Raw genomic sequence first — 13,693 nt, forward strand, 5'->3', positions numbered from 1 at the left:
AACAAGTTAAAGTTGATGGGGTTAGCGCTGATTCGTGGGGGAAAATCGCAGGCGTTGCACTGTAATCTGTATAGCAAGCTCCGCCCCCAGCTGTGACCTCTAGGATCATGCATCACTGGCAATTATGAGGCCTCTACACTTTTTGAAGACATTTTTCCGAGGAAATTAATGAGTGGCTTGGGCGTCACGCTAAGCAGTGGTTGTCGCGAGTGACAACACGGGCCTATCACCTGACCTTTCCCGCACCCGGGTTACCGGTGATAATTTTAATCGAAAGTTTAAAGTACCACATACAGATGGCAGCACGGTCCTCCTGCACCTGGTGTGGCCCTCTCGGCCGGTTCCCAGACTCTGGTTTAATACAGGAACACCTATCAAACGACGTCCTCTGATATACTCTGATCTATTCTTAGGACGCACAAATCCTAATCAACCCCCCGATCCTAGGACCTAGCTGGACTGTCAGCTGCGTCATAAGTGAGTAGATCTCCAGGAGCAGGCCCTCGTGCGGTAGGTTGACGCTTTGCGGGGATGGATGGCTCTGTCATTCCAGACAACCTCAGTCACGGTGACCCACATGGTGACCACCCAGACCGATGTATCTCGCTAATTCTATCATCCTTTCGACTCTGAAATGGTGGTCTCGCTAGACCGATGGGTCTGACCGTACAAAACAAGTCGGGGAACGTGAAGCTTTCCGGCCGAGAAAAGGTTGTAATCGTGGTAAAAAACGGTAATCACTAGGACACACGGAGCATCCTGTTTCATCAGCATCCGTGACCCATAGCATCACGACTCATTCTCGTCCATGACCTCTAGCATCGCGTATTATCGTCGCACGTGACATCTCGCATCACCGGACCCAGCCGCTTTCAGCCTTTTTGCGAACTCTCGTGTCATCCGCCGCCATCAGCCTCGTCCATGACATCTCGTGTCATCCTCCGCCATCATCCTCGTCTGCGACCGCTCGTCTCACGGCTCTGATGCCTTTAGCCTCTTTGTGACCTCTCGTGTCACGACCATCCACCGCTCGCCTCGTCCACGACCACTCCTGCCGGACACGGTCGATGTGAACATGTCCCTGTCATATCCAGATCAGACTACCGTGGTGTCTCTTGGTGACTAACATTTTTTAATAACACCAATTGTTTAGATTCAAAAGCGGCCAACGATTAACTTTCCGTTGTTAAAACGATCAAGGATTGTGATCTTTCTTTTAGACAAGTCATCTTGTAAGTACGCCGAGAAAGCAAGATAGAAAACACGTATGCACAAATGGGGTATCAATCATACGATGAAAACCAAACGTGTCCTGTAGCGTGGTATGAACATTTTGCCCTGTATCAGCTGAAAGCTGTGGCGGTCCTGGTGGCGCTTTATCAGGAAGGCGCTTTAGGCGCTTATATTGTGTGATACCACGTCATACGTGCTGTACTTTCTTCTCCTTTAACATCTTTACCATTCAGCATATATGTATTTATGTATTGGCACTTGGACAGAATAGCCGTGAATATGGAGTTCCAAACGAAATAAATGATGCCGTTGTTGAGACGAAGGTTCGAGGTTCGGGAGGATACGGGTTCGATTCCTTTTGCCGCCAATTTACCGGACCGTCGTCCCCTGAGTTGCGTCACCAGGAATAGGGTGAACCCTTGCGGTTACCAACGTCTAAGAATGAGGGGGTCTCCTGTAAATTGGAAACACTTTTTTGTTTTGATAATGAGGAGAAATGTGTCCTCCTGTATTGCAATAATATAGCTTGTTGAGAAAAACAGGCTATGAATTAAAAAAGGTTTCATATGAGTGATGACACAAAGCAATGCAAAGGGTGAATCAAAACCCAGAAAAGCATCCCCGAGGGAGAATTTTTAACACTAGATCCGTCCTTGACGGCAACGTCGGAGTCCGGAGATGGGAAAACGTATGGGGTCAAGGGAGTGACTTGGAAGTAAAGCACTTCCCTTGACTTATTATGGAGCTCCAACTTTTACATTTGCGATGCATCGCTTTCTGGAATGTAGTGTGATCCCCGAAATGAGACACATTTTCATAAGCGGTTGGCCGGTAAAGTATCGGTTATTAGTATAACCCAACTTTCCATCGCCCAGCCGCTTTCAGCCTGTCTATGGCCCTCGTATCACAGCCCTGATGCACTCATCAACCTTTCGTATCACGGTTTAGCCGCAATCAGCCTTTCTGTGCCATCTCGCATCACGGTCAGACACCTTCAGCCTCGTCCATGACATCTCGTGTCATCCGCCGCCATCATCCTCGTCCATGACATCTCGTGTCATCCGCCGCCATCATCCTCGTCCATGACATCTCGTGTCATCCGCCGCCATCAGCCTCGTTCGTGACCTCTCATGTCACGCCCATTGTGCCTTCAGCCTCTTTGTGACCTCTCGTGTCACGACTCTGATGCCTTCAGCCTCCTCCGTGACCTCTCGTATCACGACCATCCACCGCTCGCCTCGTCTGCGACCACTCCTGCCGGGACACGGTCGATGTGAACACTGTCTCTGTCATCTGCTCCTTTTGTGATCACGTTCTAGTGTTAGTCTCTGACCACGACCACGTATTAGTGGCGGTAGTTTTAGAGAATACATGTCCGATGTTGCTGACAACTGTTAGTCACCATCCGATAAAAACACCATCCGATGAAGCTGTTTTAGTGTTTGAAGATGGCATTTATCCTTGAAGTTTATTTTACGCGTTGTGTTCCTCATAAGAACGATTGTGTCATCAATTTTTGACACTAGTATTATGGGATAAAGGTCCCTGTGATGAGGTTAAATGATTAATTATTTTTGGAAAATGTTCCTCAGGAGACAAATTTCATACTTGATTGGCAGACTTCGGAATCATGAAATTAAGATCGCCGCCGAGATATTTTTTATGTTCAGCATCATAGTTATGGTCATGTTGACGTCCGTTTTGTGAGCATTCATATAGTATGTATATGGGTACTGTAGACCGTTGTTCTCTTTCATATTATCGCGCCACTGACATCGCGACATTGACATTTGGGTTGACCATTGGCAATGACATCGTGATTTTGAACATATCTTGTAAGTCTACAATCTAGTGCACACCATGTTCTCTATTTACCACGAAACGTGCGATATAGCCTCACTGCTGGTGCGCCCTAAAACTACGAATCATTATACCACGACACGTGTTTTACCAGCACACACTTCTACAGCAGAATCAGGCAGCTTATACAACATTAACATACCTTTTTCTCAATTCGGACATCCACTGTGTAGTCAGCCATCCCTTCCTCACCTCACCCCGGCCGCCCCTCCCCCCGCGGCGCCACCCACTGTTCCCTGAAGCAGCGCCTGTGGAGCGACTCAGACACCCACCTTTCCCATGGCCAGCATCTCCTCTGCCTGGTAGACGCGGCCGCCGCAGCGCGGGCAGCCCTCGCCCGGCGGCGCCTGGGCGATCTTCTGCAGCTGAGGGTAGTGGTAGTTGTTCCTGCAGACACACACACACAGAACGGTTTTAGGTCACGATCATTGACCTTAGATGACCCTGGTTAACTTCGATGAGTTTTACGACTTTAAGAGTAGGTTTTTAGCTAATTTAACGCTTATATGAATATTAGAGACTTGGATTTACTTACTGCCCAGTGCCCATGTAACATATTGCAAAGCTTTACGTGGTGGTAAACACCTACTACGTGTAGCTAGCCCTAATGGCTGACCTGACCTAAGGTATCCCGACCCACCCCAATTATGTATTAATACAAATGTATTAAAATGTATCTTTGAACAAAACAAATGGGAACGAAATCAAGACCAAAAAACAATAACAGCGCATGTAACCTAAAGAAGTTACATGAGCATGAGCATACTCTCGACATTTGGGTCACTCAGTTGACCTGGAAGGTCAACCAATAACCTAGCACCTTAAACACCGGCATCTTAAACACCGACTTTTTTCGCGAAGCTCTAGCCCGATCATGGGCGGAAGGCTGGGATGGGGCCCGATCAACACCTCCCCCTCCTCCCTCCATATACGCAAGCGGTCGAAAAAATGCCGATACGGACGAGGGCTAGCCGATAACTCCATCGTAGACTCATCATGGGAAACAGATGCCAGGAATTTAGTGGTGCAGTGGGCTACGGTGGCGTCCGTCATTTCATTAAAATTAAGTTAATTTTGGTTGGTATGAGAATAACGTAAAATAATATTCGCTGGTACTTGGAGTGATTGTTGATTTATTGGCTGTAGAAATGTATCTTAACCCACGAGCCGCTGGGGGGGGGGGCATAAAGTTGCCCCCCCCCCCTTTACGTTTTGTGAAATATCTCCGAAACCTGATGAGTTGCGAACGTGAAACTCGGCATAGCTTCAAATGAATACCTAGGCAATGTTTGAGGAATGTTTGGTGGTTGTAGCACCTAAGATGACGTCACAGTGACGTCATAAATTTTTGTCGTTTTCCGATATGGACCGTTTCTGATGACGCTGAGCATTCAACTGCAAATGAACTAGACAGCACCTGCTGTCATCCTAAAACATCTAATTCCACTTCCATCTAGTTTCTGACCAATAATCGACCCTTTATATTCGGTCCCATATATCTGATGTATCGTGAGGAATATGAGAGTCGCAAATCTATAATTTCACTTATGACGTCACTGTGACGTCATTTCAAATGGGATCGACACCAAATTTGGACACAACCTCGGCTAGGTATTCAGGAAGATGTGTGCAAAGTTTCGCTTCTCTATCTCTTCGCGTTGCGACGATATCGTAGCAGAAGTAAAGGGGGGGCAACTATATGCCCCCCCCCCCAGCGGCCGGCGGGTGGCGCGGAGGCCCAGCGGCCGCCGGGTTAATGAAGTTAATATTTCGGACGTTAGAGATAATTACATTATCATTGTTTGCAATAAAGGTTAGTCCATTTGACGTCCTTGTTATGTTCCCAACGTTATTGTCTAATCGATGCCAGCTGACGGCGTTGAATCTTCATATAAAACCGTTGTGTTCACGTGACCGCTTTGACCGCATTTCCTCGTGACCTTTCGTGACCAAAGGAAAATGACGGCGGCGAGTTTCGGGCGCGCAAAGTGTCCAGCACCAGGTCTGAGCCGATGCAATGACACGGAAATATACGGCAAGTTGATGTTGTCAATCTACCGACAGGTAACTTGCAGTTCAAACGTAATGGAAAAGTAATCGGAGGGCACAGTCAGGTAACAGCGACCGTCATGCATGGACCGTGCGCCGTTTCATGTTCGGCTTCGCATTTACATGAATATTATGTATCTGCCATGAAGTAGTTTCGCGACATTTTCCGGTTTGTGAGACATACAGAGCCGCTTACATATATCAGAACCTATGCATAAAATGTATTCATCGCAAGTCTCCTGTACCAGAAATTCTACCTAGGCGGTTGGCGATTTGCTTCGACTATATCTCTACGAGTATATTCGACTATCTCTATCTCGCACCGGGCACTCGCCTGAAAAAGCATTACCGTAACAGTTTACCTAGAAAGTATACTGAGCACTCAGCAGCCGTAGCTTTTCTTTAGGAAGTTGTTGCAAGATCATTTACCGCCATAGGTAGCTTTCTACGAATGAATATGATTTGCCGATGTTACCTGGCTAGGCAATTTGCTGCAGGATGCTTCTTATTTCAGAGTCCAAAGCGAACTGCAGCAGAGCTGCCCGCGTTCCGACTGTCACACCGACTGCGGGAGCTCGATACGTGAACAGCGGAGCCACGACTGCCACACGGACAGCGGGTGTTCGCTCAGTCGGGTCCGCTGCGCCGCCGAACAGCGGTGTAGTGCGGCACAGCATGCTTCCAGGCATTCTGATCGCTCCACGCGGAATCAGCCAGTGCTGGCCTGACCGGCTCCACCATAGGGCTTACACTGGATCCATATGTAATACAGTAACGCTTTGTTAAGTGCTAAATGTGTCACTCTTATACTTGGAGCACGCGAGCGAATAAAACATTTCTACAACGAGAAAGAACAAACGTGTCTTCATCACATGTTTGGTGAGGCAAAATGAAGATAAATTTTATGCGTAATAGGCAGCGCACCGCAAAGCTCAACAAATTTCTTGAAACTCTTCAATGTACTAATAGGCAAAATGTGTTTTTACTCTTAAGCATAAAACAAGCAAATAAACGCATCTCAACATTGTTATGCTTTTAGTGTTGCTTCCATAAAGGCGTAGTTGAACACTGCAGTTGGGCATTACCTCTTACTGAACGTTTCTTCAAATGCTAAAACATGCAATCCGGCACTTTCTTATGCATCAATGTGCAATCCAAGACAAGTTTTTCGAGCTCATATGCTAATTTCCTTCTCCACGCGAGAAAAATGCCAATTTCATATGCATTGCTGTGAAAAAGGGGGTACTTTTCAACGCTGTGGGGGCATCCGGACTGGAATTACGAGGCGTAAAGTACTTTGTCAGACTGAACTTACGAGGCGGACAATTTATTGTCAGACTGTTCTTTACGATGTGGACTGTTATTTTCCCAACATTACTTATGTAGATGTGGAGTGTTTCTTCCCGAAATGTAGGTAGGTGCTTACGATGCGGACTGTTTGTTGACGAACTGTTCTTACGATGCGAACTGTTTGTTGCCGAGCTGTACTTACGATGCGGACTGTTTGTTGCCGAACTGTTTGTACTTACGATGCGGACTGTTTGTTGCCGAACTGCTCGCCGCTGTCCATGCTGAGCGCGCCAGCTCCGCCGCCGAACCCGTAGCCCTTGGGTCCGTAGCGGCGGCCGTGGCACAGCTTGCAGTACAGCTCCGTCTGGTGATTGGCGCAGTTGGTCGAGTCCAGACCCTTGTTACACATACCTGCAGAGGGCCGGTTAGCCGTCAGAGTGAGAAGGCGGGCCAGAACACCGATCAATAGTGATCAAAAGTGAATAGCGATCAATAGTAATAGTGAATAGGGATCAGGGTCAGAATCAGGGTAAAATATGAACATTTATATGTGAAACGGGGACTCACCCTAGTTAATCATTTCATTCAAAAGGTTCGGACTATATTTTTATAAAAAACGAAGCATCACGAATGAATTCAGGATAAACACTGGAAACAATAAATCACACCAAAACATTATATAGTTAGCACAATATGCAAAAGCAGTACTTGGATAGCACGAGCTACGCTACGGTCCAAACAAAAGAGCACCCAACCCTCCGCAGTAACAAAGAGGACGCTTTTGTCGCAGTTGACCCCAGTGGCCGGAGTAGGACACCGCAGTCACTACTCACTGCACTTGAAGCAGGTCTTGTGGTACTTGTGTCCGCCGGAGACGCGCTCCTCGGCAGCGTACACGGCCCGGTCACATACCGGGCACTTGGCCTGATCGCCCATCTTGGGAACGAACGGCATGGTGGCTGCGGGGACACACAGGTCACGGTCAGTTGTTATGGGGGGTGGTGCGGGGAGGCACCGCGACGGGAGGAGGTGGGAGGGAGAGAGGGAGGGCAGAGAACACTGCGCACAAAAACTGGGGCTAAGAAAGTACCTATACGATATCAACATTCATGTGTAGCTAAACGCTCAGCACTGCCGAATCGGGAGGAAATTCAACTAGTAAATCAACGAAATGTACTTTCTACACAGGATTCAGACACCAGTTTGACCAACCTAAAATTGCCCGCTGCCGGCATATTTATTTCCTCAAATCGCCTGCAAGTTAAACCGGCCACGCGAAAAAAGCATTCATATCAGCTAGGCTGCGTGATATATTTTTACATCAGTGGCTATTTTTGTTTCGCGTAATTGATAAATATTGGAGGCAACTTAAATCTTAATGAAAAAAACGCAGCCTGCGATTTTCTGTTGGCAAAATCATCCTCAGGACTATCGTTTCAGCATCATACGTGAGTCGGTGCATGGAAGTTGTAATGAACGTTGTGAGTCAAAATGTCGGATGTCTCAGTTGCTTGAAAATGCGTTTCATCCAGTTCAAAGCACTGTTTTATCGCTGCAGAATGAAAGTGCAATTACACAATGATTTATTGGGAATTTGGGGCCATGCAATACTGGCGATATGGTGCACGTCGCTTACGAGCACGCCACATAATGTGCCCGCCCCTAGCAATGTAAATGCCGTGAAAACATTTCCGCAAAACCGCCCCCGACAGGCTATTTAGGACTGTTCCCGGAATCACAGCTACACAAATCCAATCCCTGACGAAGCTGCAACGCTTCTGGGTGCATAGGCGGATCCAGAGGGCGATTTCGGACGTTATGGGGGATACCTCAAGGAAGTTTCTTCAAATTCTATGAACTCTTTGGATTTCGATTTCTTGCGCACTGCTGTGCAATTAAAAGCAAACTTGTCCCTTAAAAGTCATTTAGTTTCATGGATTCGCTACATTCATTTAGTTTTCTTCCTATTCTAGAAAAACGACAAATTTGCATCGATTTTGGGCAGTGCGAAGGGGGTATTTGCTTAAAATACATCCCCCCTGGATCCACCAGTCGCTGGGTGTTAGGAAACACGGCAGAATGTATCCCATTATCTGGAGATCTGCGATAGCGTGCTGCCAGCTGTGCGCCGCCATCCATCAGAGCTTGGATGGTCCGGGCCTCTGTCAGTGATAAATTCCGAGAGCTCAGATCTCGGATCGTCTCCCCACCGGCCTCGACCGAGTTGGCACCCACCCGGACTGCCCGACAGAGGTCAACTAGGGCCCGGAGCACGCCCCATGAGCGGTTCTTGTCGGCTCGCGCATAAACGCCCAGCCACCGCCACTGCCATCGCCGCTGCTGCTGCCGTTATCGCTCCCGGCGAGCCCTGGAGAGCTGCCCGCACAGGGCGCTAAAGATAGCGCCGGCCCCGTCCGTGCTCGTCAGCAAGCGGCAAACGATGATCAGCTGGATCGTCCCACAGACCGCAAGGCTATCAGCACCAGAGTGCGGCCACCACCACCAGACAAAAGGTCTGGCCGCGCTGAAATCCTATCTGGCGCGCCAAATTCGGCGCTGGCGGCGCAGGCGCGGCGGCGGCGCGGTGACTCAGACACGTGTTTGTGTTGGTGCCGCCGGAGACCGGTTCGGGGCCGACGTCGGCTGCCCGCACCTTTCAACTGGCCAGCAGCGGCGCCCGGGGGCGGGCACCTTGTCCTGTCACTCGCCGTATCATGGGGTGGCTACTATAGCTGGCTTACAACACAAACAGAACACACTGAACAAGCTAAGAACAAGATCCTGAGTGGCAGCTCATGGCCGAAGGAAAAGGAATGCATCAAGTCCCCGCGTGATTCATCGATTCTCAAAGCTTGATGAAATTCCTCGCCGATTCCTGGATTGGTGCTAAAGTAAGTGCTGTGCTAATCATGTGCAGAAAGGTCTACGGTTGCCCCCAAGGCTGGAAATGGCACACCTAGCAAGAGCAACCATGCTAAGAACGACAGATGTTCGAAAATGAAGCCACAACTCAATCTAATGCGTAATGCACACTGCGTGAACATTGAGCACTTCTTGCATGCATAGAATAAGCAATCTGAAAACTTGGGCAACTTTCACTTAGCGGGAAGCTTTTTTTACTTATATTTGATTAAATCATATTTCTGAAAGTAAAATCACCACATCTCAGCCTGGAAAACAGTATACGTGTAATAGCTTGCCTCCTAACTCCCAAGTCTTTTTGTCCCTTTGACAGACTTGGTAAAAAAGACAGACATAATCATAAACCATTTAAGATCATCATCATCATCATCATCATCATTATCATCATCATCATACAGCTAGATCATTCCAATAAAATGAAGATTTCTGCCGAAATTTTGAATGTAATGCCGCTAACATGCAAGGAAACGTAACAAAAAGCCCCGATTCTATCAAGGCCCACTTCTCTTGCCACTCTATTACTAAAATAAATTTGAATCCCGTGATTTGTGTCACCGCCTAGACCTACGGGAGATCGGGGTGGTCTAGTTGAAGAAGACGCCGCCCTCAGTCACCACTGTCTAAGACAATATGAATGGTTAGCTGAAACTGAAAGACAATGTCTCTATTGTCATCACTTATCCAAGCATACACCTGACAAGTCTGAGATTAAACTTTGTTCGCTTTTAAACTTTTGTTGTTGAATAATGTAGCGGTAAACGCAAGACATTTTGCATTGTGTAACTATTGCTTGTAAAACGTCAATACAGCTCTGTACAGCTTCTCTGGAATTGACAATTCTTGGTCAATGTGACGGCGACGGTCTTCAGGGATTTACATTAGCATTTCAAAATCAATTAACTAAGGAATTATTGCGATTGCTTGGGGAAAAAATCAGTTTTGTAGAAATATATGTTGATCGTCATATGACCTTATCATGTGATACTTTCGTTCTTATAGTTTCGTTGAACCGTTTTAATTTTGGTCATTGAAATGAACACGATTAGACGAATATGAAAATATACCATTTTAACGTAAGTTCATGACACGCTTCTCCACAAATATGCATCCAAAACTAATTCGGCAGAATTATGTTTATCTTGACGACCAAATGTATATCATGTCAGATATTTGTAGATGAACTCTATCGTTAAAATTGTTTTATCAAAACAGAGCATCCGTAAGTAACAGATAAAGGCGAGTTTACGCGCTATTTTGTGAGGAATGGAACCCTGCAGGCTGCATCTGCGAACACAGCATATAGAGTAGATAAATTGCCTGATAAGAATGACCAAATGGTTTGAGTTGCAGCTTACGCCTAAGCTGGACTTAGTATCTCTCAAAATGTCAAATCATCACCAAAAACGTCCTCTGTCGTTCACTGGCCGACTCTCCGAAACTCACTCGCACCAGCTGTCACCCTGTCAGCACTGGTTCACAGTCCCGCCACCTCGACCACTCAGCCACCCCCGGAGGTCACCGGGCACAGCAGTGTCACAAGCCCTGTTTCCATGACACTACGGACAGGATCGGATTGGCGAATCCGGATCGGCGAATCCGGATCAGCAGTGCCGTTTCCATGACCGATCCCTCCCGAAACAGGATTCGCACCGGGATTGGCCGATCCGGATCGGCTTCTCTAATCCGGGATTGGTAGACGTAACTGGCGCGCTGCGGCGATTTACTTCATAATTCCCTTCATAACGTTCTCAAGCTAATGCGAATCAAGCGGTAAGTTGTGTCTTTTCAGGGATCTGTGCCACCGTTTGTGCGCAGAGACTACCGACTGGGATTCAGCGACCACGGTGTCAGTGTTTAAAGACTGTACGGCCGGCGGCGAGACTGTACGGCCGGCGGCGAGGGTCCCCGCCGCGGCGGGTAGGGGAGACGGCGCGACCTTGGCGCGTCCCCTAGTGTCGCGCGGTGCCGCTCGGGGAGGGTGGACGTGGGTGTGCTGAGTGTGTAGTGTCGTCTGTCGTCTTCTCTTGCGACCATGTAAGTTTCTGCCGTGCTTTGTAACAATTGGTTAAGAAAATTTATCCCAATTATTGCAGCAAACATAAACCGCAGACCAAAACTGGCGCCGAAACGCTCAGTTCAAAATGGCGGCGGCGCAGCCTGCCGCAAAGGGAATAGTGCTGCCATATGCTGCCAAAGTGGGATCGGCCTCTCTAATCTTCTTTTTGAATCCGGATTACCCGATCCGATCCCCCAACGCGAAATGTGCCGTTTTCATGGTCGTTTGAATCCGGATTCGGAGCTAATCCGGATTCAGAAGTGTCATGGAAACGGGGCTACAGACGTGTGCTGGGGGCTCCCGAGCGGGAGGTGTCACTTAGCTGCCACCGGGCCGGGACGCCGCCTCCGCCGGTACTCCTGTACCACACCTGCCTGGATCTGTCCGCGCTGGCGTCCACTGTCGCGTGCACCTGTCGACCTAGCCCGACCTCGCCAGCTCGTGTCAGGTCAGGTCAGTGCCGGTGTGTCTCCCGAGTCACCTGAGTCGGCTGGAGTCCGGGGCGATGTCGGCAGGCGGGGCTTCTCGCGCTGACTGCGGCCACTGCCTCTAGGCGCGCCGGCTGTTCGACTTCCAAATCAAAAATATATCCTCAAGTCGGCCGGTAAAAATAGCGTCCCGCCGTCGGCTGGCTGGCTGGCTGGCTGGCGTCTGCCTGCCCTCGCTCTCGCTCGCTCACCGATGTGCTGCGCGCAGAGGATGCCACTCGAACGCGCTCTCACTCGGCGCCGCTGCTGGCCCGCTGCTTTTATTGTGGCACCGACTCGAGAGGGCCAACGATGCCTATGTCCCGGTCGGGTCATTTCGGGACGGTGAGAGGGCGACCACTGAGTCAGCGATGACGCTACTCTGGCTGAGCACGTGCTGCTGTCGGCGACGCTTACGGCCACCTCCGGAGCGCCGAGCACGCGGCGCGAGGAGGTGACGCGAGGCGAGCGGCCAGCACTCCGTTCCGACGCGTGTCTGTTACGCGCCATCACCACTGACACCGCTGAACTGACGTTCTTTGCTGTTCGCAGGTCTCTACGATTGGCACTGTCTTATTTACTACTTGTATGCTCGAAAACTCGAGGCCTATGACCAGCCAAGAACAAAGCATGAATTGGACTCCAGGGGATCTGCTGCTTTTGCCAACAGCTTCCTCGTCAAGTTGGGCAAGTCACAACAGAGCTAGCCTCATGGGACTAGGACGTCAAGATCGAGTGCGTTGCAAAGTACAGTCAGTGTTAAAAGTACCGCACAAAGTACCGGTGGATCCATCAAGCCTGACCGAGGAAGGGTCTGCTATAATTTGAAAGTCACCGAGCCAATTGACCTGGGGAATGGACGAGGATGTCAATTGACTCAAATTTAGCAGTCGTTCCGTCGGTCGGGCTTGATGGATCCCCCGCACTATTGCGCGGTACTTTTGAGACTGACTGTACATCTAATAAGACACTTTCGGAAACGACGAAATTCATGAAGCTGGTCTGACAAGCATGTATTTAAAATGTCGGAGGGACACATCGCGTACGTCGATATCACTCCAAAGAAAGAACATGTTATTGATGAGCCGAAATCCAGCTACATCAGTTACATCACTTACTTCCTTCACACGACGATCCGGCAAGGCTACAGACTACTGAAGGAGCTGCATGGAGGCAGTATTCAGGTGGAAGGCGATGACGCTGTTTTGGTGCGAAAACGGCACTGCAACGAATGGTGAACTGTGGCCTCTTTGAAATAGCGAAATAAGCGTCTGTGAGTTAGACTGATTTATGTATTAGCTTCATGCAAACGAACTTCTTCGGCAGCCCTCCCCCTCTTACTATCAACGTTTCCTTACGGTGAATGGCCGCACACTCAAGCTCTGGCCTCACATCCTGGCCAAAATCCTCTGGAGCGCCAGCCGCCAACTCGCCTCCGACATACGACGCCGGCAGAACACTGCAACTGGGAGCGTGGCGCTGTGCGCCGGGTCTCAGCGGTGTGCCGGTACTGATTTCGGCGGCAGACCCGGTGTGACGAGCCCTGAGAGCAGAGTTCTGCACGGCTGCAATTTTCCACAGCCTAGCCGCCCCGCAGCCGTGGCTCCACAGCCACAGCCGCCCACAGCCGTGGCAAACTGTGGGCAGCCAGCCGTCAGCCGGCCGTGGATACTTTCAATGAAATGCAACCAAATAGTATATAATAAGTTGTTTTTAGTTGAAACATATCATATAGCCAAAAGCACATTGCAATGGGCTATAGATTCTCAAGCTCATGAAGCATCATAGGTTAAGTGGTTGTATATCTGGCTTTAGG

The 13,693-nt window shown here is 49.0% G+C and overlaps 1 protein-coding gene across 6 annotated transcripts in view; it reads right to left on the reverse strand.

The window, feature by feature from the left end:
• LOC122384383 (muscle LIM protein Mlp84B-like) overlaps nucleotides 1-12,239 on the reverse strand; it is a 32,671-nt gene extending 20,432 nt beyond the window's left edge. The window contains exons 1-4 of one of the 6 annotated variants that reach the window (XM_043371743.1): nucleotides 11,892-12,239; nucleotides 7,266-7,391; nucleotides 6,672-6,843; nucleotides 3,366-3,480 (exon numbers count right to left, since the gene is read on the reverse strand). In XM_043371743.1, the coding sequence (XP_043227678.1) occupies nucleotides 3,366-3,480; nucleotides 6,672-6,843; nucleotides 7,266-7,386 (408 nt within the window). In that variant the 5' untranslated portion in view covers nucleotides 7,387-7,391; nucleotides 11,892-12,239. Of the gene's footprint in view, nucleotides 1-3,365; nucleotides 3,481-6,671; nucleotides 6,844-7,265; nucleotides 7,392-10,797; nucleotides 11,007-11,780 lie in introns of those variants that run through there. The other 5 variants (XM_043371747.1, XM_043371748.1, XM_043371746.1 and 2 more) reach the window with 5 other exon arrangements.
• Nucleotides 12,240-13,693: the final 1,454 nt, after the last annotated feature.

This window comes from Amphibalanus amphitrite, unplaced genomic scaffold, assembly GCF_019059575.1.
Source record: "Amphibalanus amphitrite isolate SeventyFive unplaced genomic scaffold, NRLGWU_Aamphi_draft 000188F_arrow, whole genome shotgun sequence".
Classification (NCBI taxonomy): Eukaryota; Metazoa; Arthropoda; class Thecostraca; order Balanomorpha; family Balanidae; genus Amphibalanus; species Amphibalanus amphitrite.